The 27,152-nt window shown below is 40.4% G+C and overlaps 3 protein-coding genes and 1 long non-coding RNA gene across 4 annotated transcripts; 3 read left to right on the top strand and 1 right to left on the bottom strand.

Annotated features, from left to right (window-relative positions):
- The first annotated feature begins 16,304 nt into the window (after positions 1-16,304).
- On the top strand, positions 16,305-17,798 carry LOC149388479 (endoribonuclease Dicer homolog 2-like). Its single transcript, XM_089624645.1, has 6 exons — positions 16,305-16,524; positions 16,698-16,901; positions 16,980-17,197; positions 17,305-17,579; positions 17,668-17,684; positions 17,786-17,798. The coding sequence occupies exons 1-6, from the start codon at positions 16,454-16,456 to the stop codon at positions 17,796-17,798; spliced, it is 798 nt and encodes a 265-aa protein (XP_089480771.1). The 5' UTR covers positions 16,305-16,453.
- Positions 17,739-18,973, top strand: LOC149388478 (endoribonuclease Dicer homolog 2-like). The gene is made up of 4 exons (XM_089624051.1): positions 17,739-18,086; positions 18,191-18,291; positions 18,517-18,560; positions 18,643-18,973. The coding sequence occupies exons 1-4, from the start codon at positions 17,809-17,811 to the stop codon at positions 18,796-18,798; spliced, it is 579 nt and encodes a 192-aa protein (XP_089480177.1). The 5' UTR covers positions 17,739-17,808; the 3' UTR covers positions 18,799-18,973.
- Positions 18,974-19,687: 714 nt separating this feature from the next.
- On the bottom strand, positions 19,688-21,263 carry LOC149388477 (uncharacterized). Its single transcript, XR_016300591.1, has 3 exons — positions 20,828-21,263; positions 20,070-20,158; positions 19,688-19,991 (listed from the first exon to the last, which is right to left on the bottom strand). It is a non-coding gene; the product is annotated as an uncharacterized LOC149388477 (long non-coding RNA).
- A 2,140-nt stretch (positions 21,264-23,403) lies between these two features.
- On the top strand, positions 23,404-25,697 carry LOC149388476 (uncharacterized). Its single transcript, XM_089623989.1, has 4 exons — positions 23,404-23,597; positions 24,431-24,511; positions 24,596-24,874; positions 24,943-25,697. Exons 1-4 carry the CDS (start codon positions 23,433-23,435, stop codon positions 25,360-25,362), a joined length of 945 nt encoding a protein of 314 aa, XP_089480115.1. The 5' UTR covers positions 23,404-23,432; the 3' UTR covers positions 25,363-25,697.
- The last annotated feature ends 1,455 nt before the right edge of the window (positions 25,698-27,152 follow it).

Below are 27,152 nucleotides of genomic sequence, written 5' to 3'. Positions count from 1 at the left end.
TGGAGCGGTGGTGAGTCTTCTCTTCAACTCGCGAAAACTCTGTTCACACTTCTCGGTCCACTCATACTTCTTATCTTTCTTTGTGAGGGCGGTGAGTGGAGCGGCTAATGTAGAAAATCCTTCCACAAATCTTCTATAGTAACCTGCTAGACCGAGAAAACTCCTTATCTCTGTCACACTTCGAGGTCGCTTCCAATCATTCACGGATTCTATCTTGGAAGGATCGACGGAGATTCCGTCTTTAGAAACCACGTGTCCAAGAAAATGCACTTTATCCAACCAAAATTCACACTTCGAGAATTTGGCATACAGTTGATGTTGTCTCAGTGTCTGGAGTGCAACTCGTAAGTGTCCCTCGTGGTCTTCGGCGCTCTTAGAGTAAATCAGTATGTCATCGATGAAGACGATAACAAACTTATCCAAGACGTCGCTAAAGATCCTATTCATCATGTCCATGAATGCTGCTGGAACGTTAGTCCCTGCGGGTGCGAAAAGCTGTCTTCGGGATATCGTCATCCTTGACCCGTAATTGATGATAGCCGGATCGCAAGTCTATCTTCGAGAATACCTTCGCTCCCTTGAGTTGGTCAAACAAGTCATCAATCCTTGGAAGAGGATACTTGTTCTTGACCGTCACTTTATTTAGCTCTCGGTAGTCAATACACATACGAAAAGACCCATCCTTCTTTTTGACAAATAGAACGGGTGCTCCCCAAGGCGAATGACTAGGGCGAATAAATCCCTTATCTAACAATTCTTGAAGTTGAGATTGTAATTATTTGAGCTCGGCAGGGGCCATACGATAGGGTGCTTTGGAAATTGGACCTGTTCCAGGTAGCAACTCGATTGCGAAAGAAATCTCGCGTTCGGGCGCTAAACCAGGTAGATCTTCAGGAAAAACGTCAACATATTCCCTCACCACTAGCACATCTTGTGGTTTTGTTTCGACCTCCTTCGTCTTGTCCACCACAGACGCTAGGTATCCATGACACCCTTTACTCATCAATCTCTTAGCTTGCAATGCTGACACCATCATCTTTGGTTTCTTGAGTGGTCTTCCTACAAAGGTAAACCTCTTCCCCGTCACCGGTTTGAAGGTTACTCTTTTTCGCCGACAATCGATCACTGCATTATTCTCCACCAAGAAGTCCATACCCAAGATGGCATCAAAGTCTTTCATTTCTAAGACAATGAAGTCACTCTTTAGCTCTTGTCCACTTATAATTATCGAAACCTCTTTCAGACAATATTCCGATAATAACATATCGCCAGACGGTAATGCCGTCCTGAAAACCTTCTTAGTTTTCACTACACTGTCGCCTAATCTCCTAGCCAGTTCTAACAAAATAAAGCAATGCGTAGCACCAGAGTCAAACAATACTAAGGCATCAAGATGAGCTATAGGAAGCTGACCTGCTACTACATTCGAAGAGCTGGCTAAGGCATCGGCGTTGGTGTAGGCGTAGATACGAGCTTGAGCTGGTGGTGGCATTTGGGTGGATGCAGGTGCTTCCAAACGACCCAAAGAGATTGGTGGCCCTTCTAGTGCGGTCGGCATGTAGTTGAGTCGGCCGTTCTGATTCTGAGGCTGGTACTGTCCACTCTGAACAAAATTCGGCTTCGGGCAGTCCTTGAGGAAGTGACCCGGCTGACCACACTTGTAGCAGGTCACGGTCCCTCTCCGGCATTCTCCAGGATGCATCTTTCCACAAGTCTTGCATATTGGAAAATTTGTCCCCTCTACCTTGACCTTGTTATTGGCATTACCTCCATTACCGGGATGAGTCCTTTTTTTCCCATTCCCATTTCCATGGGATTGCGCCCTGAAGCCTTGATTGTTACGGTTGAGGTGATGGTTACTTGGTTGGTTTGGCTTCTTATTGGTGTCGAGACCCTTGTTTTGAGCCCTATCTTCTTTTCGAGCCTTATAAAATTGGGCCCGTTCCTCATTCACTTGGATCAAATGATACTCAGCTCGCATGGCACGTTCAAGACAATCGGCAACCGTGGTAGGTGGCTAACTTCCACTATCAATGGCTAAAGCCAACTCTGGTCGAAACATGCTCATCATACGTCTTGACCCTTTCGGCCTCTGTCGGAACCAAGTGTGGGCACAGTCTCGCCAATTGGTTGAACTTACTAACCGCTTCAGTCACGGTCATCGAGCCTTGTTTCAGCTCCGCAAACTCCTTCTGTTGCACATTCATTGCCCTCATGTTGAAATACTTCTTGGTGAACTCTTCCAAAAAGTCATCCCAAGTCATGGTTCGCACATCCCTCCTTGTTGCCACTGTTTCCCACCAGTAACGTGCATCTTTCTTCATGACAAATGAGGCACATATGACCTTCTCCTGCTCGGTTATGTTCATGAAGTTGAAGATCGTCTTGATCTCCGATATCCATTCGTCAGCTACTAATGGATCGGTCGATCCTTCGAATTCCGGAGCCCTCATCCTCCTGAACCTCTCGAATAGGTCAACAGCAACATTGACTTGACCCATTTGCGGTACACCCTGAGGAATGGCTTGAGCTGCCGCATGCATGGGAACATAGGGTGGCGGTGGCGGTTGTTCCCCTTCTTCGACCTCTTCATTTTCCTGATGAAGCTGGTTCCTTAAATCGTGTATCTCAACTTCTTGAGCTTCGACGCGATGTAGTAAGGTAGTAACTAGAACTGCCAGATCAGGTTGGCCAGCTGGCTGAGCAGCAGGGGCAGGGCCTTGAGGATGTTCGGCTTCTTGTTGTTCGGGAAAATAGGCAGCCTGATGGGCATCTTGATTAGGAACCTTAGTGGCAACTCTGCCCCTTCCTCTTCCTCGGCCTCGTGCCCTTCCTCTACCCCGTCCACGAGCAGCAGGGACGTTTTCCATCTAAAAACTCGAAGACATAGCCGTGATTAGGGTTTTACTTTTGGCTACTAGAAGGGATCGATTATGAAAAGAAAGAAAAACACATACATACTCCATACATAAAACTTTATAAAACTCTTTAAAGAAGAGTGCATTTCCCATAAAATAAATATAACTAAAATACGCAATCCAATTCGAGCATATCACTCAAACTAAAGCAAAACCAAAACCATAACAAAAGTATAAAAGGTATCTCAAACTTTAAGGAAAGACAAATAAACCATAAGTCTAGAATAGCAAGAGGAATTTAATCCTCGTCTAGATCATCTTCAGAAGGGTCTTCCTCCGATTCTTCTCCGGGTGATCCCATCCTCCAATCATCCAGTGAGTCTCCATCTTCATCTTCTTCGTCACTCCCAGAAGGAAAATTTCTTCTAAGCCATGCCGCGGGGTATATGAGGAATTCCATGTCTGAAAGGAATTCTTCAAGCGTAGATCCAGAAGGTTTCGAATGGGGTTTCTAAAATTTAGCCTTCCCCTCAGTTTTCTCGAAATCGGATAGCTTATCCCAAAATAGCTGAATCAGCTCTTCGTCGGTAATTGATTCTGGTCGGCGGCTAAAAGTGTTATTAAACCGGTGGTAGTAATCCTCGAACGTTTCTTCGAGCATCATCCTCCATGTCTCAGAGTTTCGACGATAGATCTGTCTCGTGATCTTTTCCTCAAATCCTTTTGGGGTGAAGTTGCGCAGGATACCTTCCTTCATTATGTTCCACTCCGCATCTGGGTGTTTCCTGAGCTTCTCCTTCCAATAGGAGAGTGCTGGCACCTTAAGTTGACATGCTGCCATACTGAGCTGCAGAGGACCACGTATCTTCAACAAGTGGACACGTTCCTCCATGTTTGTACACCAAGCAAGTGCACAATCATCTGCTCTTCCGTCTCCGAAAAGTGTTGGGGGATTCGAGTTCATGAAAGCCTCAAAGGCCTTACGGTCGGCTTGAACCTCTCGGGTGGTTGTCCTCAAATTCTTCGACATAGGCATCTAAGTGAAAAGAAAAAAAAAAGACTAAGAAATGAACAAAATAAAACAAACTAACTTACTGGAGTAGGGGATGCAGCCGTGCGATCGAATAGCGAGGGTGGTCGTAGGTTCATTGCTCTGATACCAACTGTGACGACCCGACTTTTCGGACCGTCATACTTATCTTAATTCTTTTACTTAGAAAAAAAAATAGTGGATAATTTTTTTTTTTAAACATCGTTTCATATATTTATAAAGTTTGGACTTTAAAATAAAACAATCTTTGACAATAACCAACATTTGAAATCTTACAAAAATATTTGATGAATATAAGAGAAATAATTAATTCGGAATTTCAAACTAAAGTAGATGGTTGGGATATTCAACGGAAATAAAACCATAAGAATTCAACTTCAGTTTTGCAAAAATAATTAAACTTCGAAAGTATCTTAAGCATAAAAATCTCAAACCGAGTATTTAGAAAATTTCGTAGCGGAAGTCTTTTAAATGAGTGAGCGGAACCACAACCCAACCCCTTAGCCATCGAACGCCGCTGATCCACCTTCTCACTTGTTCATTTGTTGCTTACCTACAATACGGACGAATACACATAATATGAGCTAACGCTCAGCGAGAATAACTATGACTCACAAAAAGAGATGAGTAATGCAATGCATGATCCGGTTATTAGTGTTTTAAATTCTAATAGTGTCATGGTCTTTCGTATCATAAGTCTTATCATATTTTATTCGGGGTGCCCCTAGAGTAGTCGTACCAATTTCAGTGTACACTTTGGAAACGAACTACGGGGCTGTGACCTCCCATAGTTCGCACCATCTAATAAACATATCATATGAGAAAACTCCCTTTATGAGCCCGTAGGTCGGCTCGAGAGAATTCTCTTAATACCTCAGTAGCTCGAGGCGGTACGACTCTCTTACTTATCTTATCACTTGATTATTTGCGTTACATACAAAGATGACATATGACATAAACATAAATGAAACATGCTAATAAATAGGACATGTTATGCCAAAATTGTACTAAACTCATACATAAACTCATCATAACGAGTCACAACATAATAATCACAAATCACTCAATAACATATACATGCACATAAGAGATATCACACAATCAATCATATAACACATATTAACCAATTCAGATCACACACTCATCGTAAATTAATTTTAAACTAATCCGTATTGTAGTGAGATTATTCTCACCTTGTTTCGGGAACGTGCGACTTTAAACTATCGAACGATCGGAAAACGTATTTGGCTCGGGACCTAAACGAAAGAAAGAATAAATAAAGCTTATCACTAACTATCTCTGGTACTCTTAAAAAAATACAAGGCTGCTGGAAAAAGAATTCCAGAAATGAAAATTGGACATGAAAAGACCAAAATACCCTTAATCCTAAAGTATCGGGGAAAAACGTTTTCTGGAAAAAAAATTCTGAAAATTTTACAGAAGCTAGAGAATAAATAACTGAACGTTTTCATCTTCAGAGGTGTTACCAAAATCGGATCCCAAATAACAGAACTAAATTAAAAGCATAAGACGCTTTAAAAAAACTTCTGGAACCTATCTGCGCACTGGTCCAAAATTTCAGTTTAGAAATAGTTCTGCTAATTAAAAACTCATCAAAATTTTATCATATATTATAAACATATAAAGTATCTTGTATAAAAATTTCATTCAAAAATACATCTTCTAGGTATTTTAAAAAAAAACAAGACCTTGCTGATTGAATCAATGTAAAACTATATGCGCACCGATGGTAAATGTTTTCTTATAAAATAAACCATTCAACTAAAAATCATAAAATTTTAAATACATACCGAAGACATCTATACTATTCAGGTATCAAAATATCAAATCACCATTCCTTTGTTAGCTATTTGATTTTGAATCAAAACCTTGCTGTTTGAAACAGAAAACAAAATTATGCGCGCTGATCATAATTGAATTTTAGAAACAAAACGGTTTGTCCAAAAATTATGAAATTTAATATACATATTATAAACATCTTGATTATTTCGGTATAAAAAAATCAGACTAAAATAATATGCGTAGCTAATAATGATTCACACGTTTTCTTACTGCCTAAAATATGACAAATACAACATGTTTAAGACTATATATATATTTTTTCTTCATAAATATATCTTACCTAACAACAATATGAACACCATAAGAGAGATGAACAAAAAGAAAACATCGAAAATACCTTGAGGGCTCCTTAGAGGTCCGCGAACAAAAGGTTCAACTATTATATTTTTTGTGTAAAATTTTTCTTAAGGAATAAGAAATGGAGAGGAAAAAGAAAATGATTTAGAGAGCATAAGAGAAAAGGGAAGTGGGTAAAGAAAGGCTGAAAAGTAAGAATTGTTTTAGCTTCAACACTTCATTCCGTAACAGGCAAAAAGAGGAAAAAATGCACTTTAATTTCATTAATGGTGCATTATTGGGTTGTTAGATTTGTTTTCTTTGTTGAGTAAGAAAAAGATTGTGATTGACTCCAAATGTATAATAAAACAAAAAAAAAAAGCCTTGCACGAGACTACTACAGATTGAAAAATTCAAATTAAAGTTAATAGCTATATTTGGTACATTTACTTAATATATACATATATAATTATACTGTATAATTACAATAGCTATTTTTTCATAGCTACCTTATATATGTATATACATACGTGTTTGCCAGCTTCCTATCCTATCTATATATTTACTTCCTAAATCAACACACACCAATTTTAGTACTGACATAATCAAAGGATATAAGGCAGTATATTAGCTGAACATTTCGTCACCTATATATATACATATATATATATATACATACATACATATATATACACATACATAACACAAGAAAAATAAATAAATACTAATTCAAAATTCTAATTCTTTGGTGGCGAGGTTTTGGGGTTTCACATGGTGGTCGAGCTCGCCTGGGGGGTCGACCTCGCCTGGAGGCCAAGCCTGCCTGGAGGCCGAGATCGCTTGGTGGTCGAGCTCGCCTTGGGGGTCGAGCTCGCCTGGGGTCGAGCTCGTCTAGAGGCCAAGCCTGCCTGGAGGCCGAGATCGCTTGGAGGTCGAGCTCGCCTGGGGGGTCGAGCTCGTCTGGAGGCCAAGCCTGCCTGGAGGCCGAGATTGCTTGGAGGTCGAGCTCGCCTAGGGGGTCGACCTCGTCTGGGGATGATTTTCCAGATATTATTGAGAAGTACCCATGGGTCACGGGACCTGATGGAGGGTCATGGGACCTAATGACGCGGCGATAGCACGCCCTTCAACCCCCTTGGCCTTGTGACTTGTTTGACGGGAGTCACAGGATCCAACGGTTGGCCATGGGACCTGGAGGATGGTCATGAAACGCACCCAAGAGTCACGGGACCTAAAGGTTGGTCTTGAGACCTGAGGAGTGGTCATGGGGCCTGAGAGGTGGCGTTGGTCTTCATGGCGGTTCACCGGCACGGGGCTTTATGGTGGTTCGCCGGCGCAAGACTTCGCATGGCTTGTCGATCCGAGGCTTCACGGTGCTCGCCGGTCCGAGGTTTCGCCGTGGCTCGTGGGCACGAGGGCTTCGTGGGGCTCACCGGAGGTTCGCGGTGCTCGACGACGTTGTCCGGCGGTGGTTCAGCCGTCCTCGTCGTAAGATCTGGGAGTGGAGGAGAGAAGCCCCTCTCTCCATCTCTTCCTCTTCTCTCTTTTCTTTTTTGTGGCGGCCGTCTGCCTCTCCTTCAGTTAGGGTTTTTGTTTTTGTTTTATAGTCTTTTTTATGGCCCATGAGGCCCATTTGTTTTTGTGGGCTGGAGAAAATATGACCCAACACCATATATGTAATTGAAAATTTTTTAATTTCTTATTATTTTGGTCTGCTTTACTAGCTGTGTTCAAAACTTGGTCAAAGATTGATCAGTTGACATGTAACTTCACTTTCTAGTTTTTAGACTCCATTCTTTGCTTGCTTAATATGTATAGTCGGTTGCAACAACTACAAAAAATGGACATGCTTTACCTTTAAAATATGAACGGGTATCTCTTATTTGGCTGAGATTCATTTTTCCGAAATGGTAAGAGAAAGAAAAATTAACAGCTTAAAATTTAGCCGAAATATTTTTTTAAATTAATTGAATCTCGATGACAGTGTTGTCACAGATATTTACGAATAAATAAGTCAAATACTTGTGTCATTTATTTTGATTATTTAACTATCTTTGACGAAAACGTCGCCTCTAGAACAATTTAATGAATATCTCTTCAGCAACATTGTCGTTGAAGAATGTAAAATATGCGGCGATGCCTAAACATGAAAGACAAAGAGAGATTTGTAACTAATTAAGTATGTTTAAACTTAAAGATTTTAATGGAGCACTATATTTTAGTCATATGTTGACACGGAATTGATTCAAGCGAACTCCTACCAAACGGTATATCATCAAATATAGTGCAAAATCTTCTACAATCACACTGCAAATACAACACTATATTTTAGTGTGTGTACATATCTGGCCAAATTTGGTGTGTTATTATGTTACACGGAAAAAATAAAGAATTTTATATTACTTTAGCTTTAGTTGATTATCAATTTCACTACCAAATCAACTTTATTTTACTATTTTATTGATTTTAATAATATAGTAATGAAGGATAGTACTTTTAGTGTTGTACTTTTAACCATTTTAAACTGTCTTAAAGCATCCTAAACCCATCTTAAAAAGTAATTGAATTTCATCGCAATATTTTGTTAAATTTCATCTTAAACCGTCTTACACTTTCTTGAATCATTTCAAACTGTAAAAAAAATAGTCAAAAATCTAATTTGATATATTTTGAATATACGAGGTCTAATAAAAATATTTCTAGACTTTTTAGGTTGACATAAAATTTCTCTTTTGTAATTTGGTAGTATAACCAAAAAAACGTATAGAAAGTCAAATTTTCCATACACTTTTACATGCAACAATTAAAAATTGAAATCCATGCAACAATTAAAATCAAATGGAGCAATATTTAATAAATATTATTTATCTTTTCTAAGACGTGGTGTGAGAGAATGTAATCTTCAGCTAAAGTTTGCCGACAGCAAAAGTAGCCATGTATCAAGAAAAGGGAGTCTTTTAAAAAAAAATAAATAAATATGACACGTCTTAACTTAAACACACAAAAAAACAAAATTCTATCATTGTGAGTCGTTTAATTTTTTTTTTTTTTTTTTTTGAGGAAACGTGATCGGTGCCACGAAATATCATAAAAACCCTCACGTATGGCGGAGGAAAACCGTGGTTACAAGGATAAGAATGAAACCGAAACCAACGGTAAAGAAACAAAATAAACTCGAACAAACAGGGCCCTAGGAGGCCGTGCGGGACCTCAACTCGCGATCATCGGCCCGAATGGCCTCTTCCGAACAAGGCGGGACTAAACCCAGCCAGGTCGAGGACGAGTGATGGTTAATCGCATATCGCGCTAGATTATGCGCAGCAACATTACAAAGACGAGAAATATGCATAATGCGAAAAACCTCAAGCTCCCTCACCTCTCTGAAGATGCGGTGCAAGATCGTCCCAAGCTCTGTCACAAGCGTCACGCCCTCATCGATCATCCTCACCACCCCCAAGCAGTCAGACTGGATCTCCGCTCTCCTGCCACCGACGCTGCGAACTAGTTCTATGCCCTGGAGGACAGCATACGCTTCCGCAAGCTGGGGGGAGAACCCCCTAGCCAGGAATAGCGTCTGCGAGGCGATCACCTCTCCGGTGTGGTCTCGAACTATACAATCGACACCGAAGCCTCCACGGTCGCGAGCGAGTGCCGCGTCGACGTTAATCGAGAGGGTCCCGTCCCTGGGGGGGTCCATCTGGGGGTCGTAGTCATCCTAGTGCTCGATGGAGTCTCCCCAACCGTAGCCGCTCTGTACTCCTCGAGGAAGCTCACCGTCCACTGGACTAGCTGTGGCTGGCTCCAAGCTGATCTCCCGGCCAAGACATTGTTCCTGTGGTTCCAAAGTTCCCAAATAATGGTAATGAAAAGCGCATGGAAATGAACCTCGAGGGTCTCCGTCGCTCTGAGGATAGCGTCGAAAGCATCGCCGTCTCTGAAAGGCGGAAGAATGTGGCCGAAGCCCACCTCTTTCCAGACTCTCCTGCTCCACCTGCAACCCCAAAACGCGTGGAAAACAGTCTATCTCGCCTCCTGACAGACAGGGCAGCTATCATCAGAGGTGATCATCTTCTTGGCTAGGACTGCTCTGGCCGGGATTTGGCCTAAACAGACTCGCCAACAGAAGAGTTTCACCTTAGGAGGAACTCTCAGCTGCCAGAACTTCGTCCACCACTTCTCCATCACCGTCGGATCTGAAGAGCTGGCGACCGGAGTACTGGCACTCTCCATCGCGACGCGGTAGCCACTCTTGACGGAGTACTCTCCGTTCTCAGTGAAATGCCAGCGACGCACATCAGGAGTATCCTCACCCCCACACGGAATGCTCAGGATCGCCGCAGCATCCTCCTCACCGAACATCGCTGTGATAAGATCAACGTCCCAGCTACCGTCGGGTCTCATAAGCTCAGCTACCCGCATATCGGAGGGAATCCAAGGGGGGTCAATCCAGGTGGCCGGTCTGTCCCTCGGAACCCAACTGTCGCCCATGACCAACATAGACTCCCCATCCCCGATCCGCCATCTCGAACCGGACTGAATGATCTCACGTCCCCAAAGAAGACTGCGCCATATGGAAGAGCTACACGAGCCAGGGAGAGCCGTCATAATATCACCGTCGGGGAAGTAGCTCTGTCTATAGACTCGTCCTACCAGACTATCCGGTCTCCTGATAAGCCTCCAGACACTCTTAGCCAAAAGGGCCTGGTTGGACTTCTCCAGATCTCTGAAGCCCATCCCGCCCACTGACTTGTGTCGCGTGAGGTCCTCCCACTTGCACCAGTGGATCTTCTTCGTCGCCGTTCCACCCCCCCCCCCCCACCAGAATCTGGCGATCGCCGAGTGGATGTCTCTGATCAAACGCAGCGGGATCTTGTGGCACGAGGCCACGTAACTGGGGATCGCCTGAAGGACAGATTTAATGAGGACTTCTCTGCCAGCCTGCGAGAGGGAGAGGCCATTCCAACTCTTAATCTTAGCCCAAACGCGGTCTCTCACAAATCCAAAAAGCTCCGCCTTCCTCCGACCAGTGAAAGCGGGAAGACCCAGGTATCGCTTATGGCAGTCCGTCTTCCTGACACCTAGGATCTGAGCCAGAACCTCCCCCTCCTCATCGCTAACCTCCGTACCGAAACAGACATCGGACTTTAGAAAGTTCACCATCTGGCCCGAGGCCTCAGAATAAGTCCGTAAAATGTCAGTAACCCTCTCGCACTCGTCAGGTGTCGCTCGGCAAAAAACCAAGCTATCATCCGCAAAGAGAAGGTGTGACACATGAAGGTCCCGGAACCGGACTCCTGATGAGATCGCTCCAGATTCCTCACTCGCTCGAAAGAGGCTCGAGAGACCCTCAGAGCAGAAGAGGAAAAGGAAAGAAGAGTGAGGGTCCCCCTGGCGGAGGCCTCTGAAAGGAGTCACACTGCCTCGGATTGAGCCGTTGATGTTGAAAGCAAATCTGACTGAGGTAACGCATCTCATGATAAGGTGCACCCACCGCGTGCTGTATCCCAGTCTCAGCATCATCGACTCCAGGTAGGCCCACTCAACTCTGTCGAAAGCCTTCGCCATGTCAAGCTTGAGAGACGCACACTTACCATTACCGAAGCGTTTCCGCTTCATCGTGTGGAGAGCCTCGAAACCAACCATGACATTGTCGAAGATCAGTCTACCACCAACGAAAGCGCTCTGGGACTCAGAAATAGCGTCGTGCATAGTAGTCTTAAGACGGTTGACCAAGCACTTGGCCACTATCTTATAGATCACATTGCACAGGCTAATCGGTCTGAAATCGCTGACCCGTTTCGGGTCCTCAACTTTGGGGATAAGGGTGACCACAGTATCATTAATGGTGGCCACCTCGTCCCCGTCGTTAAGGATCCCAAGGCAGGTCTTCAAGACCGATTTGCCTACTACGTCCCAATATCTCTGGTAAAAAATCGCGGGAAAGCCGTCACTTCCCGGTGCCTTGATCGCATCCATCGAGAAAAGCGCATTTTTCACCTCCCCTGGCTCAAAAGGGCGCTCCAACTCGGTGTTCAAAGCCTCTGAGATCCTAGGCTGTACGCCCGCAGAAACTAACTCGATTCTCTGCGAAGAAGGCCTCGCTGAAGAGAAAATGTCACCGAAGTAACCGGAGACGATCCTCTCTATCTCAGTGTCTCCACTGTGCCAATCCCCGTGGTCGTCCTCCAATCCTCTGATAGCGTTCCTCTTCCTCCTAGCAGAAGCCTTGCGGTGAAAAAGCTTCGTGTTCTTATCCCCGCACCGCATCCAGGACACTCTGCTCCTCTGTCTCCAGTACTGCTCCTCCTTCTGGACTAAGGCGTCAAGTTGTCTCTCCTCCCGTCTGAAGGACTCCATACAGAAATCCGGACCCGATAGTCCTGCAAGCTCAACGATCTTCTTCTGCTTCTCAATCCTGTCTCTGGTCTCTCTGTTCCTCTCTCCGCCCCAGCGAGAGAGGCTCTGTCTGCATTGACAGATCGCGTCAGCTAAGCTCGGACTTTGATCACCACTCTAGCCCGTCTCCCAAGCTCTACGGATCCGCTCGTCACACTCAGGCTCACCTATCCAAGACTCCTCAAAGAAGAAACGCCTCGGCCTCCTGCGCCGCCGGCGATCTCCGAAACCCGCTGTAAGCAGAAGAAGAGGTCTATGATCCGATCTCCGGAATCTCAAGTGACGAACTGCGGCCGAAGGGAAGAGATCGCTCCACTCGCGACTCGCAAGGCATCTATCCAGGCGCTCCTCTATACCTCCTCTGCGCCAGGTGAAGGGGTCTCCCTCGAAACCTAAGTCATGGATGTCGCAATCCGAAATCATCTCTCTGAAAGCAGATAACTGGCCGGGACCTCTGTCCCTGCCTCCTCTAATCTCAGAGTTGGAGGCGACGTCGTTCATGTCGCCCCCAACTAACCAAGGACCCGTGAAAGAGCTCCGGAGGCGACGAAGAAGCTCCGGAGGCGACGAGATCGTGCTGCCAAATGTGATTATTAATTTTATGTTATTATAATTATTTTTTTTAGGTGTGAGGAACGATCTCGTCTACGAGGCGACTCAGCAACTGATGGAGAAGCTTGCTGTTGACGCCTTCGAAATAGCCATGGTTTGTTTTCTGGTTTAGTCTGTTAATTTAAAAAAAAATATTAGTATTATTACTATTTTGTGGTTGTTTGTGCGAATTTTAAAATAATTAATAAGTGATGTCTTATATAAAAATAAATAAATAATAGGTAAAGACAGTGGTGAGGATAGTTGAAGGGGAAGCTGGGAAAGTGATATGCAATGAAGCAGCAAGGCTTAAACCTGCGTGCGTGATCATGGACATTTAAATATAAACGTATAATCCTCGGAGAAGTCCTACCACGAGCAGCTCTCGGTGGCGGAGGTCACCAACATTTTGATTTTTCCTTCAAAAAGTTTGAGAGCTTGGGCAGAATTCTTTTTCAAACACACCAAATTATAAAATTGAAATATAAATACAAATATAATCATTTATATATAAATGTATCATTAATAGAAAGTATTTAAACTGGTTAACTATATTTAAATTTCAAACAAGTTAGATTGCTTTGGCAGATTTTTATGCAAACACCACCAATTATAAAATTGAAATATAAATCAAAATTTAAATGTATAATCCTATGCTCCGGTCATATCCTCGGAGAAGGCCTACCACGAGTAGCTCTCGGTGGCGGAGATCACCAACAATTTGATTTTATAATTTGGTGTGTTTGAAAAAGAATTCTGCCCAAGCTCTCAAACTTTTTGAAGGAAAAATCAAAATGTTGGTGATCTCCGCCACCGAGAGCTGCTTGTGGTAGGACTTCTCCGAGGATTATACATTTATATTTTGATTTACATTTCAATTTTATAATTGGTGGTGTTTGCATAAAAATCTGCCCAAGCAATCTAAATTGTTGAATTATTGACATGAATGTCAATTTATTATATTGACATGAATGTCAATATATTGACATGCATGTCAATATATTGACATACATGTCAATTTAATGACATATTTGTCAATATATTAATATGAATGTCAATATATTGACATGAATGTCAATTTATTGACATGGATGTCAATTTAATGACATATTTATCAATATATTGATATGAATGACAATTTAATGACATATTTGTCAATATATTGACATGATTGTCAATATATTATATTGGCATGAATGTCAATTTATTATATTGACATTCATGTCAATATATTAACATGAATGTCAATATATTGACATGAATGTCAATATATTAACATGAATGTCAATATACTGACATGAATGTCAATAACAATTTAATGACATATTTGTCAATATATAGACATGAATGTCAATTTATTGACATGGATGTCAATTTATTGACATGGATGTCAATTTATTGACATGAATGGCAATTTAATGACATATTTATCAATATATTGACATGAATGACAATTTAATGACATATTTGTCAATATATTGACATGAATGTCAATATATTGACATGAATGTCAATATATTAACATGAATGTCAATAACAATTTAATGACATATTTGTCAATATTTTGACATGAATGTCAATTTATTGACATATATGTCAATTTATTGACATGAATGACAATTTAATGACATATTTATCAATATATTGACATGAATGTCAATTTATTGACATATTTGTCAATAAAATCTCAAATATTATAAATTCTCAATATATTGTCTATATATTTACAAGGATGTATTTTATTGATAGTTTAAAAGGATATATTTTATTGTCAATAAATTCTCAATAGATCTCAACTGTCAGTTTCTATTTTAAAGTAGTTTCGAGAAATCAACATAATCAAGAACTCCAACAACTCTGAGATTTATTTTATTGGCATTTATTGACATTCATGTATAATTACTTAACTGACAGATCTACTTCAAAACGCCAAGCTGACCAGCTCAAGACCGACGAGCTCGAGGCCAACAAGCTCAAGGATGACGACGACGAGCTCGAGGTTCTTCCTCTTATTTAAATTTAGTCAACGTTTAATTTATTATATAATATTATTGACTGCCTATTTTGAATAAATATACTTTTTTATATGTAATTTATTCAAGGGTCGGGTTGAAAAAAGACCTCCCAACAACAGTATACCTGCGTCAAAAAAACATATGTATAAGAAAACAAAAACATATATAACTACAACAATCACTGATAGTATTTAAACACTCTAAACAGACATTCACCCTTACTTCATTGCTGGAGCTTGCCGGAGGACAACATCCAACACTTGTATGGTTTCTTGCGGCATATCGTGCTGTCTTCCTTGAAGAAACTGGCGCAGGTGATGGAGGTCGGGCTTCGACGCAAACTTGACGACTACCTTGAATTCCCGGTCTCGCCTACGTTATCTAATTTGTCAACGAAATCATTGGACTGGAATGGAAGTTCTCCTGCAGTGTACAGACTCATGCTTAAATCAAACTCTACTGCTCTACTGATCTACCTCTGGAACTCTACTGCTCTACTGATCTACTGCTCTACCTCTGGAACTCTACTGCTCTACTGATCTACTGCTCTACCTCCGGAACTCTACTGCTCTACTGATCTACTGGAAATTACCAGTATCAGTAGAGTTCGACGATCATCTTCAACATTCGAAAATATTTTCCAATCAAAGTTTCATTGAGTTGGATACCTCTACCTCCGGAACTCTACTGCTCTACTGATCTACTGGAAATTACCAGTATCAGTAGAGTTCGACGATCATCTTCAACATTCGAAAATATTTTCCAATCAAAGTTTCATTGAGTTGGATACATATTTTTCTGGTTCAAAACTAACAAAGTTTTCAGTCTAACACAACAAAAAGAAGTATCAAACTCGAAATATAAAAATTTCATTCATGAAACTACCTAAACACAAAGCCCTAATTTGTTTAGGGGTTGAGTTTTTGCACCGTCAATATCGTCGTCATCGTCGGAACTCGACTTCGCCACCGGAATGTCTACCGCCCGAATGAAGCTTGACTCAATGATTTCAAGCCAGAACCCTGTACCAAGCACGTACGCTGTTTTTTTTTTCTTTTCAATATGCGTTCATTTGCTGTTTTGTTTAAAAATAATAATAAAAAAAATAAAAATAAAAAAAGAAAAGGGTATATTGAGAGAGGTATAGAGGGTACTCAGTTAAAAATGAAACTTGTACGGAGTAAAAACTCACTTTTTTAAGGGCAGTAAGCTAAATTAATAGATCCCTTGGTCTCTTACAGTCTCTTTGCCTCTGAGAAAAATTAGGGTTTTTTCTTCTAGAGTGAATGAGGGAGTGGGTGTGACCGTGTGGGTGTGACCGTGTGGGTGTGTGCTTCTCTGTTTGGTGCATTTGATTTCAGAGAGAATACTGGTTACGATTTTCGATTTCAGAGAGAATTCCCATGGGGTCAGTGAACATGGAAATCGATACTAACGTGGAAGTATGTCCGGATCCTCTTCCAATGGCACGAAAGTGAGTTTTAGAGGAAACAAAAGAATTATATTTTGTACATTGATCTATTTTGAATTTTTTCCTTAAATTATTTGGTTGCCTAGAAAGTAGATGAGAAAGAAAAGAGATTTTAACTCTCTGTGACGCTTGATTCAAGTTTCTAATGCCTCAGTTTTGGACTGTTGTGTGTGTAGTTACCAATTGGAAGCACTGGAACAAGGATTGAAGAAGAACACGATAGTGTACTTGGAGACTGGTTCTGGAAAGACTCTAATTGCGATAATGCTTCTTCGGAGCTACGCTCATCAGCTCCGCAAGCCATCGCCGTTCATAGCCGTTTTTTTGGTCCCTAAAGTGGTCTTGGTTTACTTTTACTGTTCAAGGCTCCCTTCTGATGGGTAAGTTTTATTTTATTTTATTCAGTATTCCATCCTTGTACGACTCTTAGTGTAATTTGCATTATTTGTGTTGAATAGGTATTTCAAACCTACTCCAAAGTGGGACAAGACCACTGGCACTTTATACATGCCGATGAGCTGTCCTATCCAATCTGTGTCCGCCACTGGAAAAGCAAAAATTCTCAAGCAGATTGCATGCCTTGAAGGATGCAAGCAACTTCATCAGATTGGTGCTTTGACCGACAAGCTCGTCCCTGATATGGTGCTCGAGGAAGAAGAGAAGGCAAAAGAGCTTTGTAATCTTCCAATCCCATCCCCGATTTTAGCTTAACTTTTTTTTTTCTTCTTTGCATTACACATTAATTTTTTATTAATTACGCATTACTCGTTCATGACTGTGCAGCGAGCCAGCCATACGAAGATGAGCAGCCTCGTTATGTCCCTACAGAAATCGTTGGCTCTTATCGTCCCACTGATGCTGACATGTTGTATCATTGTTATTTGATTGAGCTGAAGCAAGATTTCACTTACGGGGCTTCAGTACACGATCTTGTACTGGCCACAAGAACTCAGTTTGAAAGTGACATAACAAGTAGCAAATTTGATTTGAGCGCTGGGAGAGGCAGTATCCAAGTGTCTATAAGATACATTGGGTCAATGAGTCTTAACCGAAAACAAGTAAGATCTCTTATACGGTGTTGCTTGAGCTTTATTTGTTGTGCATGGGAAATTAATTGGTTTACTTTTATGTAATTGGTGGTGACAGGTTTTATGGTCAAGAAGGTTCCAAGTCATCCTCCTAATGGTCAAGAATAATTTGACAGAAGTTCTCAACCAGCTTAATCTACCAGAAAGTGTTGAGTTGGATTATCTTATTCTTCCAGCTACCACCACTGATAGAAGACCGATGATTATTGACTGGGACTCTGTCAAATCTGCACTATTTTCAAGTGGAGAATTTCTGAACGGTCACATCAATTGTCATTTTGCAGCGGGTAGCTCTTGTTGGATACATACCAAAAATGGTATGGTATGTTCTTGCATGCTGAGGAATTCAGTGGTCTATACCCCGCATAATGGATATTGCTATTGCACTACTGGCATGTTGAATGGTTTGAGTGCAAATTCGCCTTTAAAAACTAGGAATGGCAAAGTCCGTACCTACAAGAACTACTTTGAAGAGGAGTACGTAGTCTTTTGATATTTTCCTTGTCTATACAGGCACGATCTTGTTATATATATATATACGAACCAAGTCTAATAGTGTTCACCTCATTTGTAATCCCCAGGCACGGAATCAAGCTGCAGTTTAACAATGAACCACTATTTAGTGCGCGGAAACTTTTCCAAGTGAAGAATTATCTCCGCTGCAGAGACGTTCAGGAGAAAGGTTTGTCTTCCTCTTCTCTCGTTGAAATACCTGGACCGATACTCCTCATTGCTTTTGTTGATGTTATCTTGCAATTGAACAAAATTGTAAACATCGTTTTTATGGAGGCACTTGTACGTGCTATTCTGCATGGACATGAAAAGTCAAATATTTAAAAATACTGGATAGAGTCTTGCCTTTCCGTATGCATTTATCTGTAAATGTGATTTTGGATTGTCTTTGCAGAGTCGACTAATGTGACTGTGGAGCTGCCACCAGAGCTGTGCTATGTTTTTCAGAAGTCATCCGGAAGACCTCGCTATGTTTGTGTTTTTATATTTTTTCTCACAGAAAAAACACAAACATAACGAGGTCTTTCAGATGACTTCTGAGATGGTTGGGGCTAAGTATATATATGACGAGCCCATTCTTCAGTTTCCTTTGCCTTCGACGTCCAATTGTCCAATGATCAAGGATGAGCCGAACGAATCAGCTAGGGTAAAAAAATATGTTAATAACTTGAGTTAAAAATTGGATGAAATGTCTCATAGCGGAGGAATCGAGCGCCGGAGCGGTACGGCGGAGGAATCGATAAAGGTCGTGCCTGACGGCGACTCTGGCGAGACTCTCGGTGCTGATAATGGCGGCCCTGAGAGTGGACAGCTGTCCTGGCTCCACTCCGGGATAGTCCACGATCAGCTGAGTGCTCACGCCGACTTGAAGCACCGTGTCGCCCAGAAACTCCAGAATCTGGTACGTCGGCTTTCCGGCGTCGGAGGACGAGTGCGTTAGGGCTTCCTCCAGAAGACGCCGGTTTCGGAACCCGTACTGGATTCTCATCTCCACCGCCGATACCGACTCTTCCATCTCCGGCGACGGACCGCCGAAGCACGGAGCGATTGTTGTAGTTGACGTAATTCAGGGCGAACGTGTTCGCTACGTGAGGCACGGAGCCTGAGGGTGTGTTGGATAAAGAAAACAAAGTGGGAACTCGACTTCTGGCGGTGTAGTTCGGCGGTCCGTCGCCGGAGATGGAAGAGTCGGTATCGGCGGTGGAGATGAGAATCCAGTACGGGTTCCGAAACCGGCGTCTTCTGGAGGAAGCCCTAACGCACTCGTCCTCCGACGCCGGAAAGCCGACGTACCAGATTCTGGAGTTTCTGATAATTGTTGGTTTTCTTTGCTGATTGATAAACTACCGAGAATGAGAGAATAAAATAACCAAGACTCATATGTGAAATGAGAATGAGGAGAAAATGATAACAAACATCAAAGAAACAAATATAAACTTTGTACTCTAATTTTTTTTTTAATCTGTATACACTGAATTGTCATCTGACACACACACATATATATATATATATATATATATATATATATATATATATATATTATATATATATAAAGGAGAACCACGTTTTCCTGTTCACCTAGACTCAAAAAACTGTTACACAGTTTTTTGAAATTACAAAAATGCCCTGACAATTCTCTAAATGACGAAAATACCCTTTAATAGTATAAGGGAAATCTAGATTGTTCGACGACGGCCTTTCTTTTCTGGAAAGTTGCAGAAGTGTCTTTTTAACATTAGAAAAAAAATGAAGATATGTGACGGTTATAAAATAATAAAAATTAAAACGGTTGCACTGTGCTGTGATGTGCTGCAATTGGATGATTCTCTGGACTCTTCCAGAAGTCTTCTGCTGAACTGATCGGTGGAGCTGCCCGAATTTTCAAGAAGCTTTTTAATATTATTATATATACACACACACTCAATTAAATTACGACATGACGCCTACCACTCTGCTCTTCAAAATCTTCTGCTCTTCCAAACTTGCATCATCTTCATCATAAGGTAATAGCCGGACCATAGTTACCTTTTTTCTGGCTTAAAATACAAAGAGCCATGAGTTCCAATTCCAAAAACAACACTTACAGAAAAGTTAAGGAAAAAATAAAATTTAGGTACTCTAAATCACAACTACTCTAATTCAGGTATATATTCACTAATTCAAATGTTAGCATCTAAAAACAACTTAATTAGTTTACTTAAATGATTACTTAGCCAAATATGTACTGACTTATTTAAGTACTCACGATATTTTCTTCCAGTCCAGAAATTAGAACTATACCAGTATTACAACAACACACCAAGATCACATTCATGATTAAATTAAGACGAGTAACACGAGAAGCAAAATAGGAAGGAACCAAAAAGTGAAGCACATGTTTCCCGAGACATTCACTCTTCATCCATTTGAACTTTCTCACAAGCAAAAAAACACCGCCACAAACCACGATTTCACAGCCACAATATAGCAGCGTTATTAACAATCAATATAGACGAATTTCATGAGAAGATATTAGAAAAATACACACAGAGGACAAACAAAGGCTATATTAGGAGTATGACAAAGATTCCGTTGAATAATGCAAGCTACAAATATTAATTTAAATTAAATAAATAAATAAAAACCGACCCAGGAAGCTAAATTAGGGCAATGAGTTTTCTAAAACGGATTGATTAAGATAATAATAAATAAATAAAAACACTAACCTTAGCCATTTGAGTCATGACATCAAATGCCTCTTTACAAACTCTCAGCTCAAATGAACCTGCAATCTTTGCTTCACATCCTCAAAGCTACAGACATTTTAAGGGAACTCTTTAAACCTATACGATGAGCTCGGAAACCCCATCCCGGGGCGGCATCAGCCCCGTGCTGCATCGATCCCCGAAATTGCGTCCGCCTTCACCTTCGTAGCCCTACCGTCTCGATTAACATCACTCATCGCCTTAAGAATTTGTCACAGACAGAACAAATACAAAAAAAATAAAAAATAAAAATTAATGCATGACTAACGATAGAGAAACAGACGAATACGGATTGACGAGAAGAGAAAGAGAGAAAGACAGAGGGGATAGGGATATCTGAAATTAAGATGTTTTATTTTCGTAACCCTAAAAAACCAGATGAGAGAGAGAGAGAGAGAGAGAGAGAGGATGACAAAAGAAAAATGAAGAAGACAGAGGAAATTTGTTTTGTTTATAGTCGGTTAGATTTTGACCGTCCGATATTTTAGAACGACGATCTACGTTTAAAATTAAATTTACTATACTCTTAATGTGTGGGAAGGGTTGGGCCAATAGAATTGGTCCTCTGACACTTACGGAAGATATTTATTCTATTAATTTTAATTATTGAAAATTATTTATTTATTTTTAAATCATAAAATCAAATAAAATTTTATAAAAGACTAATTGTAATAAAAAAAAAATTAGCTTATATAATTTTATATGGTCGAAGTATTTAATGTTGATTTTTTTTTTGCATTGTCTTTAATGTAATTTCTCTTATATTTACAATGGCGTTATTGAATTATAATCAATTATTTCATATATGTTTTGTACCAACGACGTATCTTTGCAATTATGTTTGATGTATATGAATACATATTTCATGGCAGAATTTAAATTAACCTCATAGTTCAACGATATGTTCATAAAAAATGAATTACATGGAAACAATGAAGAAGATAATAGAAGTTATATATATATATATATATATATATATATATATATATATATATAGTTAGAAATAGGATGAATTTTACAAAAATATTATTTGTGATTTATTTCAACTTGAAATAATTAAATTCTAATAATATGAATAAATTTTTACAACTTTCTTTATTTATTCTCTAATTGAACTTTAGAAATAGAATTGGTAATATGGTGAGTACTATATATGTATATATAAAATTCTTCATAAAAAGTAAAATAAAACATAAAATTTGTACGATTAAAAAGTGCATTTTTGAGTTGTACAACTTAATCATTTTATTCGTCGTAAATTAAAATTGTGTAGATATGATATGTTATTTTGTTATTATGTAATTGTAGCTAAAACTAAAATTATTATGTTATTTTACCTAATATTTTGAATACGTCATTATTCATCGAGTCGCAGCAACGCGCGACCATTTTGCTTGTATATATATATATTTATAATATATATTTGTGTCTGTGTGATATTGATGTGGATTAGTGTGGTACAAAGTATTAGAGAGATTTGTGAAATAGAGGCATACAGAAGTGAATCCTTATTTTTTTTTTTTTATTGTGATTGAACTATATTAGAGTATCAAAATATAGTTAAGAGATGGGTTTACTATTTAAAAAAAATTAGTTACCAGAAAGATAGAAGAACTAATATAGGTTTGGTCCAAATTTGGGAAAATGGGCGTCTCCAGGTTCTGCTTTGTTCCTTCTCAGTGTAATTGTTATGCTTTCATAGGCTTCGGAAATTGTCTCCCAGCATGGATCAGAATAGTCTGTCCATAACTTTTTCGGCATGTTCGTCGAGATTTAATTCAATTTGAGCAGTTTACTTGATTAGTTTTTTTATTATGACTACTGGATATCAACCATGTAGGTGGTGGATGAATTTTTGAAATTTTTCTATTCATGAATATGCACTATGATTGATTTTGGTGAATCCCCCGTAGCCAAGGATTTTGGTGAAGCCTCCATAGCCAAGCTCTTCTACAATCCTCGATTTTTTTTTTTTTTTGCTGATTTTGTGGGCAATGAACTGTTTGATTTGAAGATTTACATAGGGCGTGAATCAATATAATGCTGATTTTTGCTTGGTTTCATTACAGATTTATTGTGGGGGTCTAGCTATATAGAGACTGAGGAATGGAGAAGGAACTACTCATTCTAGAAATTTCCCAATAACATGCTCTCTGATGCTGACGTCCCTATCCAGAACTCTCTGGATAACCTTTCCACTGAGCTGACGCCAGTAATCTAGAGATGTCTAGATTTTTTTGCGGATGTAACTCTGTATGGACAATGCTTGTAATTTAAAGATTAAAAATATGTAATTATTAAACTTTTAAAGCGCATTTTTCTCTTACTGTAGAGATAATAGTAACATGAGTCAGCGTGAACAGTGAAAAACGGATTCTCCTTTATATATATATATAATAATATAGATATAAATATACTGTTTTAAATAATTAGCCAATAAATTGAGTTTAATCTACCAATAAAAAAAGTATAAAAAACCTCCACGTGGCACTGTTTTTTGTTGCGTATAGTTATATTTCAACTCAAATCAAATTAATGTCACCAACCCTCGTAAATCAAATTAAATATGAGAAATCCCAAACTTAATACTTATTTGCTTTCGGGCAGAAACCGACCCTCTCGAATAAAATTTAATATGAGAAAACCAAAACCTCATGATAAAAGGAACAAAATTCTCCTTCCATCTACTAGAACAATCGCAATTTTCCGAGCCCTCCAGCGGCGGCGACAGGTATGTGTAGTAGATAGGAATGTTTAAAAAAAAAAATTGGTCTCCCTTAAGCCTCTCCGGTCATTCCGCGAGGAAGTTCCGGTAGAGGAGGGAGAATCAAACAACTTGCATTAGACACGACATCCACCTCGAAATTGCTCCGTCCCTCAAATTACAAAAATCCGAAGATTGAGAACTACTTGCCCATTTGCTGCTTCTGTGGAATTGTGTTTATTAATTGTCTCGTATTTATGAATTGTTTTTCATGCTTAAATTTGTGATTCTACATCACGTGTTCGACGAAATTCCTGTTTCAGACTTTTTTTTTTTTTTTTTTTTTTTTTTTTTTGCTTTTTCTTTCTGTTTTTGAATCGTGTTCTAACTGTTTAAATTCCCTTTCGTTTGGTTTCTCGTATCAGATTTCTGTAGTAGTGACTGCCCACATAGACTTGTCTCTTGCAAGTGGTCTGCTTTTAAGTATTTTCCTGGCAATCTCGTCATGGAAGTACAATATCAAATTAAGAGTTTCTTTTTTTTTTTTTTTTTTTTTCCTGAAGCACAACATTAAATAAGTATCTTCAGTTTGTTAGGTTACCTCCATCGTCGCTTTTGATTCCATTTATTTTTTTTCCTCACTGCTTTTTGCTAGAGAAGCATACTCAATTTTGTATATAGTAACTGACGGAAGGATGTACATTGATAGTAACTAACGGAAGGACGAAACTTCTAACTAATAAAAATTCAGGGATGAAATAGCCAAATAAAATGTTTAGGATGAAATCGTCAAAATGTCAAACTACTGAATTGTATATTTGGTTCATTTTATTTATTTGATTTGTTTGTTTTATTGTAAGATTGATAAGAGGCATCCTTTAGAGGACAACCGGTTCAAATCGGAAGAAATACAATATGTGGCCGACTCTTACCCCGGATTCGTAAGTTTTCTGTCGACCGACCGACTCACATTTCTCGTAATTTTTTTAAAAATTTCAACTATTATTTCATCTCTTTTGTCATAGATGGGGTCTTTGCCCAAATCATGGACCGATGAACACGAAGAGATACTTATGGATTTTTTGGTGATGGACAAAGCAATAAATCCGACGCCGAACTATGAGGCTTTGCAAGCTATTTTTTCCCAAGTTTACCCAAACGAAAAATATGACGAGGATTTTTTCCAGAGTCAGAAAACACGCTTGAGGAGAGAGTTAATTAAATTTATTCAAATGCGAGCGACTCTTAATTGGACCCCGGAGAAGAAGAAGCATGAGCTGTCTAACTTATCTGATTGGATCAAAGTAAGCATTTGCTACTCTTGGAACAATATTTTAGAATTAGCAAAATTAACAATATTTTTTTCTCGCAGGCTAATAAAGCAGACGTCAGGGTCCTGGAGATTTCTCCGTCTAAATATGCTAAGTTGCTAAAAATATTTCCTGAGTTTCCTCCTGCAATCTCTTCAAAGAGTGATTCTGAAACTGTACAGTGTTTAGAGTCTAGTTCTAGGAAGCGCTCAGCTTCCAAATCACCTTCAGCTTCCCGATCAGCTTCGGTTTCCAAATCAGCTTCAGCTTCCAAATCAGCTTTGGTGGATGCAATTATGCAAGAATTCATAGCCAAATTAGACCATGTCCAAGATGAGATGAAGAAGATCTTTCTTGAACTTCACCGTAATGTTTACGTTACTGAGCATGTATTCAAGCATATTAACTCTCGTTTGGCTGATCTTACTAAACGCGTCGATCTGCGGCTTTTTTGCAGAGCTGAATACCTTGATAAGAAGTGAAACTGAATTGTTGAATTTACTTATGTTCCATTTTTTTAATTCGAACTTATACTAGTTTGATCATAAGAACATTTAGTGATGTGTTGTCCATGTAGTGAATCTGTAGTCTCAAATTCTTCTTCTTCTTAGGATTGAGAATAGTTGACTAAGGTTCATATTAAGTTCTTTGTATGTGTCTTGTAGTTGGAATTTATTTGTGTTTTTTCTTAAAACTTCAAACTGTTTGAAAAGCCATGACATGCTTGACAAACACCGGAAAATATTGGCAATTGCTTATAAGGAAATAAACTATTTTGTACATTCCTCAATGAATGTCACAAAATTATTATTTTCCCCTTTCGTTGGTCCATAAATCATTATTGAAAAATTTCAATCTTTCAACACTACGAAAGAATTTTCTCAATTATTGATTCAACACAAATTTCACTTATCGTCCCTCGCCAGGACCAGCCGGCTCCGATGGCCCCTCGCGGCGGCTCCGGCGCCATGCGTGGTTGCGGTCGCGGTCGCGGCGCTCCGGCTCAGGGATCAAGTCCCGCGCCTGCTCCGGCCGCTCGAGCCTCTCCTGCTCCGGCACCGGCCGCAAGATCTGATGCGACAACTGCACCACCAGCAGCGAGAGCCGCTCAGGCTCAGACGTCGGCCTCGCCGGTAGAGCTGCCGCGAGGGGCCGTCGGATAGTCACCGCGATTTTGTGTTTATAGCGCCAAAAATAAAAATAAAAATAAGACAAAGAGAGAGTCGGAGGTGAGAGTAAGTTTTTAGAGAGAGATAGAGTGTGTCAAGAAATGCGAAACCTAGAAGGAAATCCTTCACCGAGAAAGCGCGGCGATCGAGAATCGTAACATTCTCGTTCTCTCTGTTGTCGTCCTCCTTCGTCCTGGCGAGGGACGAATCCTCGACCGCCGCCGCGACGAGACATTGTGTTCGGTGGTGTTTGGATTACAGAGAATGTAGAGAGAGAGATGGTTTTAGAGAGCAATTTGAGAGAGTGAGGGAGGTTGTGGCCATTGCATTATGGACTTGCATTCCATATTTCTCAACACCTTTTCTTTCGATCTTGCGACTAGCATTGGCTATGTTGGTTATGCTATTTTCCCTCTCATGGGGGCGTTGGCAAGTTGCTTTGAGCATATTACGAACTTGCATCTCGTTCAATCTTTTTGTGTAACGCTGCCCCTTAGCAATTGTACAGATCTCTATCGGAATAGAGGCTGGCTTTGTTGAGCTTCCAGCTTGGAGGGCAGCCAACTAGCATACTTCAACTGAATCTGGTACGTCTCCCAGAAATATCCACTTTGTTTTCTTTATCCAACACACCCTCAGGCTCCGTGCCTCACGTAGCGAACACGTTCGCCCTGAATTACGTCATGACCTGATCTCGCAACGCGGTTACGGAGGCAGTTCACAAAGGGCGCGGTCATACCCCTCATCCACCCAAGTCGAGGTAATCATGGGCAGATCAAGGCTCCATCAAGAATCGGTGAACTCGATCAAGACACACCAGAGGAAACGACTCGGCTAAACGAGCGACCCAGACAAACTACCCAGAAGACATCATCTCATTCAGTAAGAGAGATACAGACGAACTGGATTGACCAGACGATGGCCTCGTGATAACCTTAGATATCTCCGGATGCGAAGTCTCTCGAATCCTAGTCGACAACGGAAGCGGTGTCGATCTCATCACCACCACCGAACACAATGTCTCGTCGTGGCGGCGGTCGAGGATTCGTCCCTCGCCAGGACCAGCCGGCTCCGACGGCCCCTCGCCGCGGCTCCGGCGCCGT

This window comes from Urtica dioica, chromosome 8, assembly GCF_054948205.1.
Source record: "Urtica dioica subsp. dioica isolate 48M chromosome 8, U.dioica_male_clone48M_v1_H2, whole genome shotgun sequence".
Taxonomy (NCBI): Eukaryota; Viridiplantae; Streptophyta; class Magnoliopsida; order Rosales; family Urticaceae; genus Urtica; species Urtica dioica.
This window is presented reverse-complemented; position numbering and strand designations above follow the sequence as displayed.

What these genes read in the sequence shown, in the direction of transcription:
- LOC149388476 (XM_089623989.1), top strand. Translation starts at nt 23,433, where the DNA reads ATGAGAAATCCCAAACTTAATACTTATTTGCTTTCGGGCAGAAACCGA. An exon ending in CCCTCCAGCGGCGGCGACAG is followed by an intron (nt 23,598 to 24,430) that starts GTATGTGTAGTA and finishes TTTTATTGTAAG; the next exon opens with ATTGATAAGAGGCATCCTTT. An exon ending in CCGACTCTTACCCCGGATTC is followed by an intron (nt 24,512 to 24,595) that starts GTAAGTTTTCTG and finishes CTTTTGTCATAG; the next exon opens with ATGGGGTCTTTGCCCAAATC.
- LOC149388478 (XM_089624051.1), top strand. Translation starts at nt 17,809, where the DNA reads ATGATTATTGACTGGGACTCTGTCAAATCTGCACTATTTTCAAGTGGA. An exon ending in AAGAACTACTTTGAAGAGGA is followed by an intron (nt 18,087 to 18,190) that starts GTACGTAGTCTT and finishes TGTAATCCCCAG; the next exon opens with GCACGGAATCAAGCTGCAGT. An exon ending in CAGAGACGTTCAGGAGAAAG is followed by an intron (nt 18,292 to 18,516) that starts GTTTGTCTTCCT and finishes TTGTCTTTGCAG; the next exon opens with AGTCGACTAATGTGACTGTG.
- LOC149388479 (XM_089624645.1), top strand. Translation starts at nt 16,454, where the DNA reads ATGGGGTCAGTGAACATGGAAATCGATACTAACGTGGAAGTATGTCCG. An exon ending in CCTCTTCCAATGGCACGAAA is followed by an intron (nt 16,525 to 16,697) that starts GTGAGTTTTAGA and finishes TTGTGTGTGTAG; the next exon opens with TTACCAATTGGAAGCACTGG. An exon ending in TCAAGGCTCCCTTCTGATGG is followed by an intron (nt 16,902 to 16,979) that starts GTAAGTTTTATT and finishes TGTGTTGAATAG; the next exon opens with GTATTTCAAACCTACTCCAA.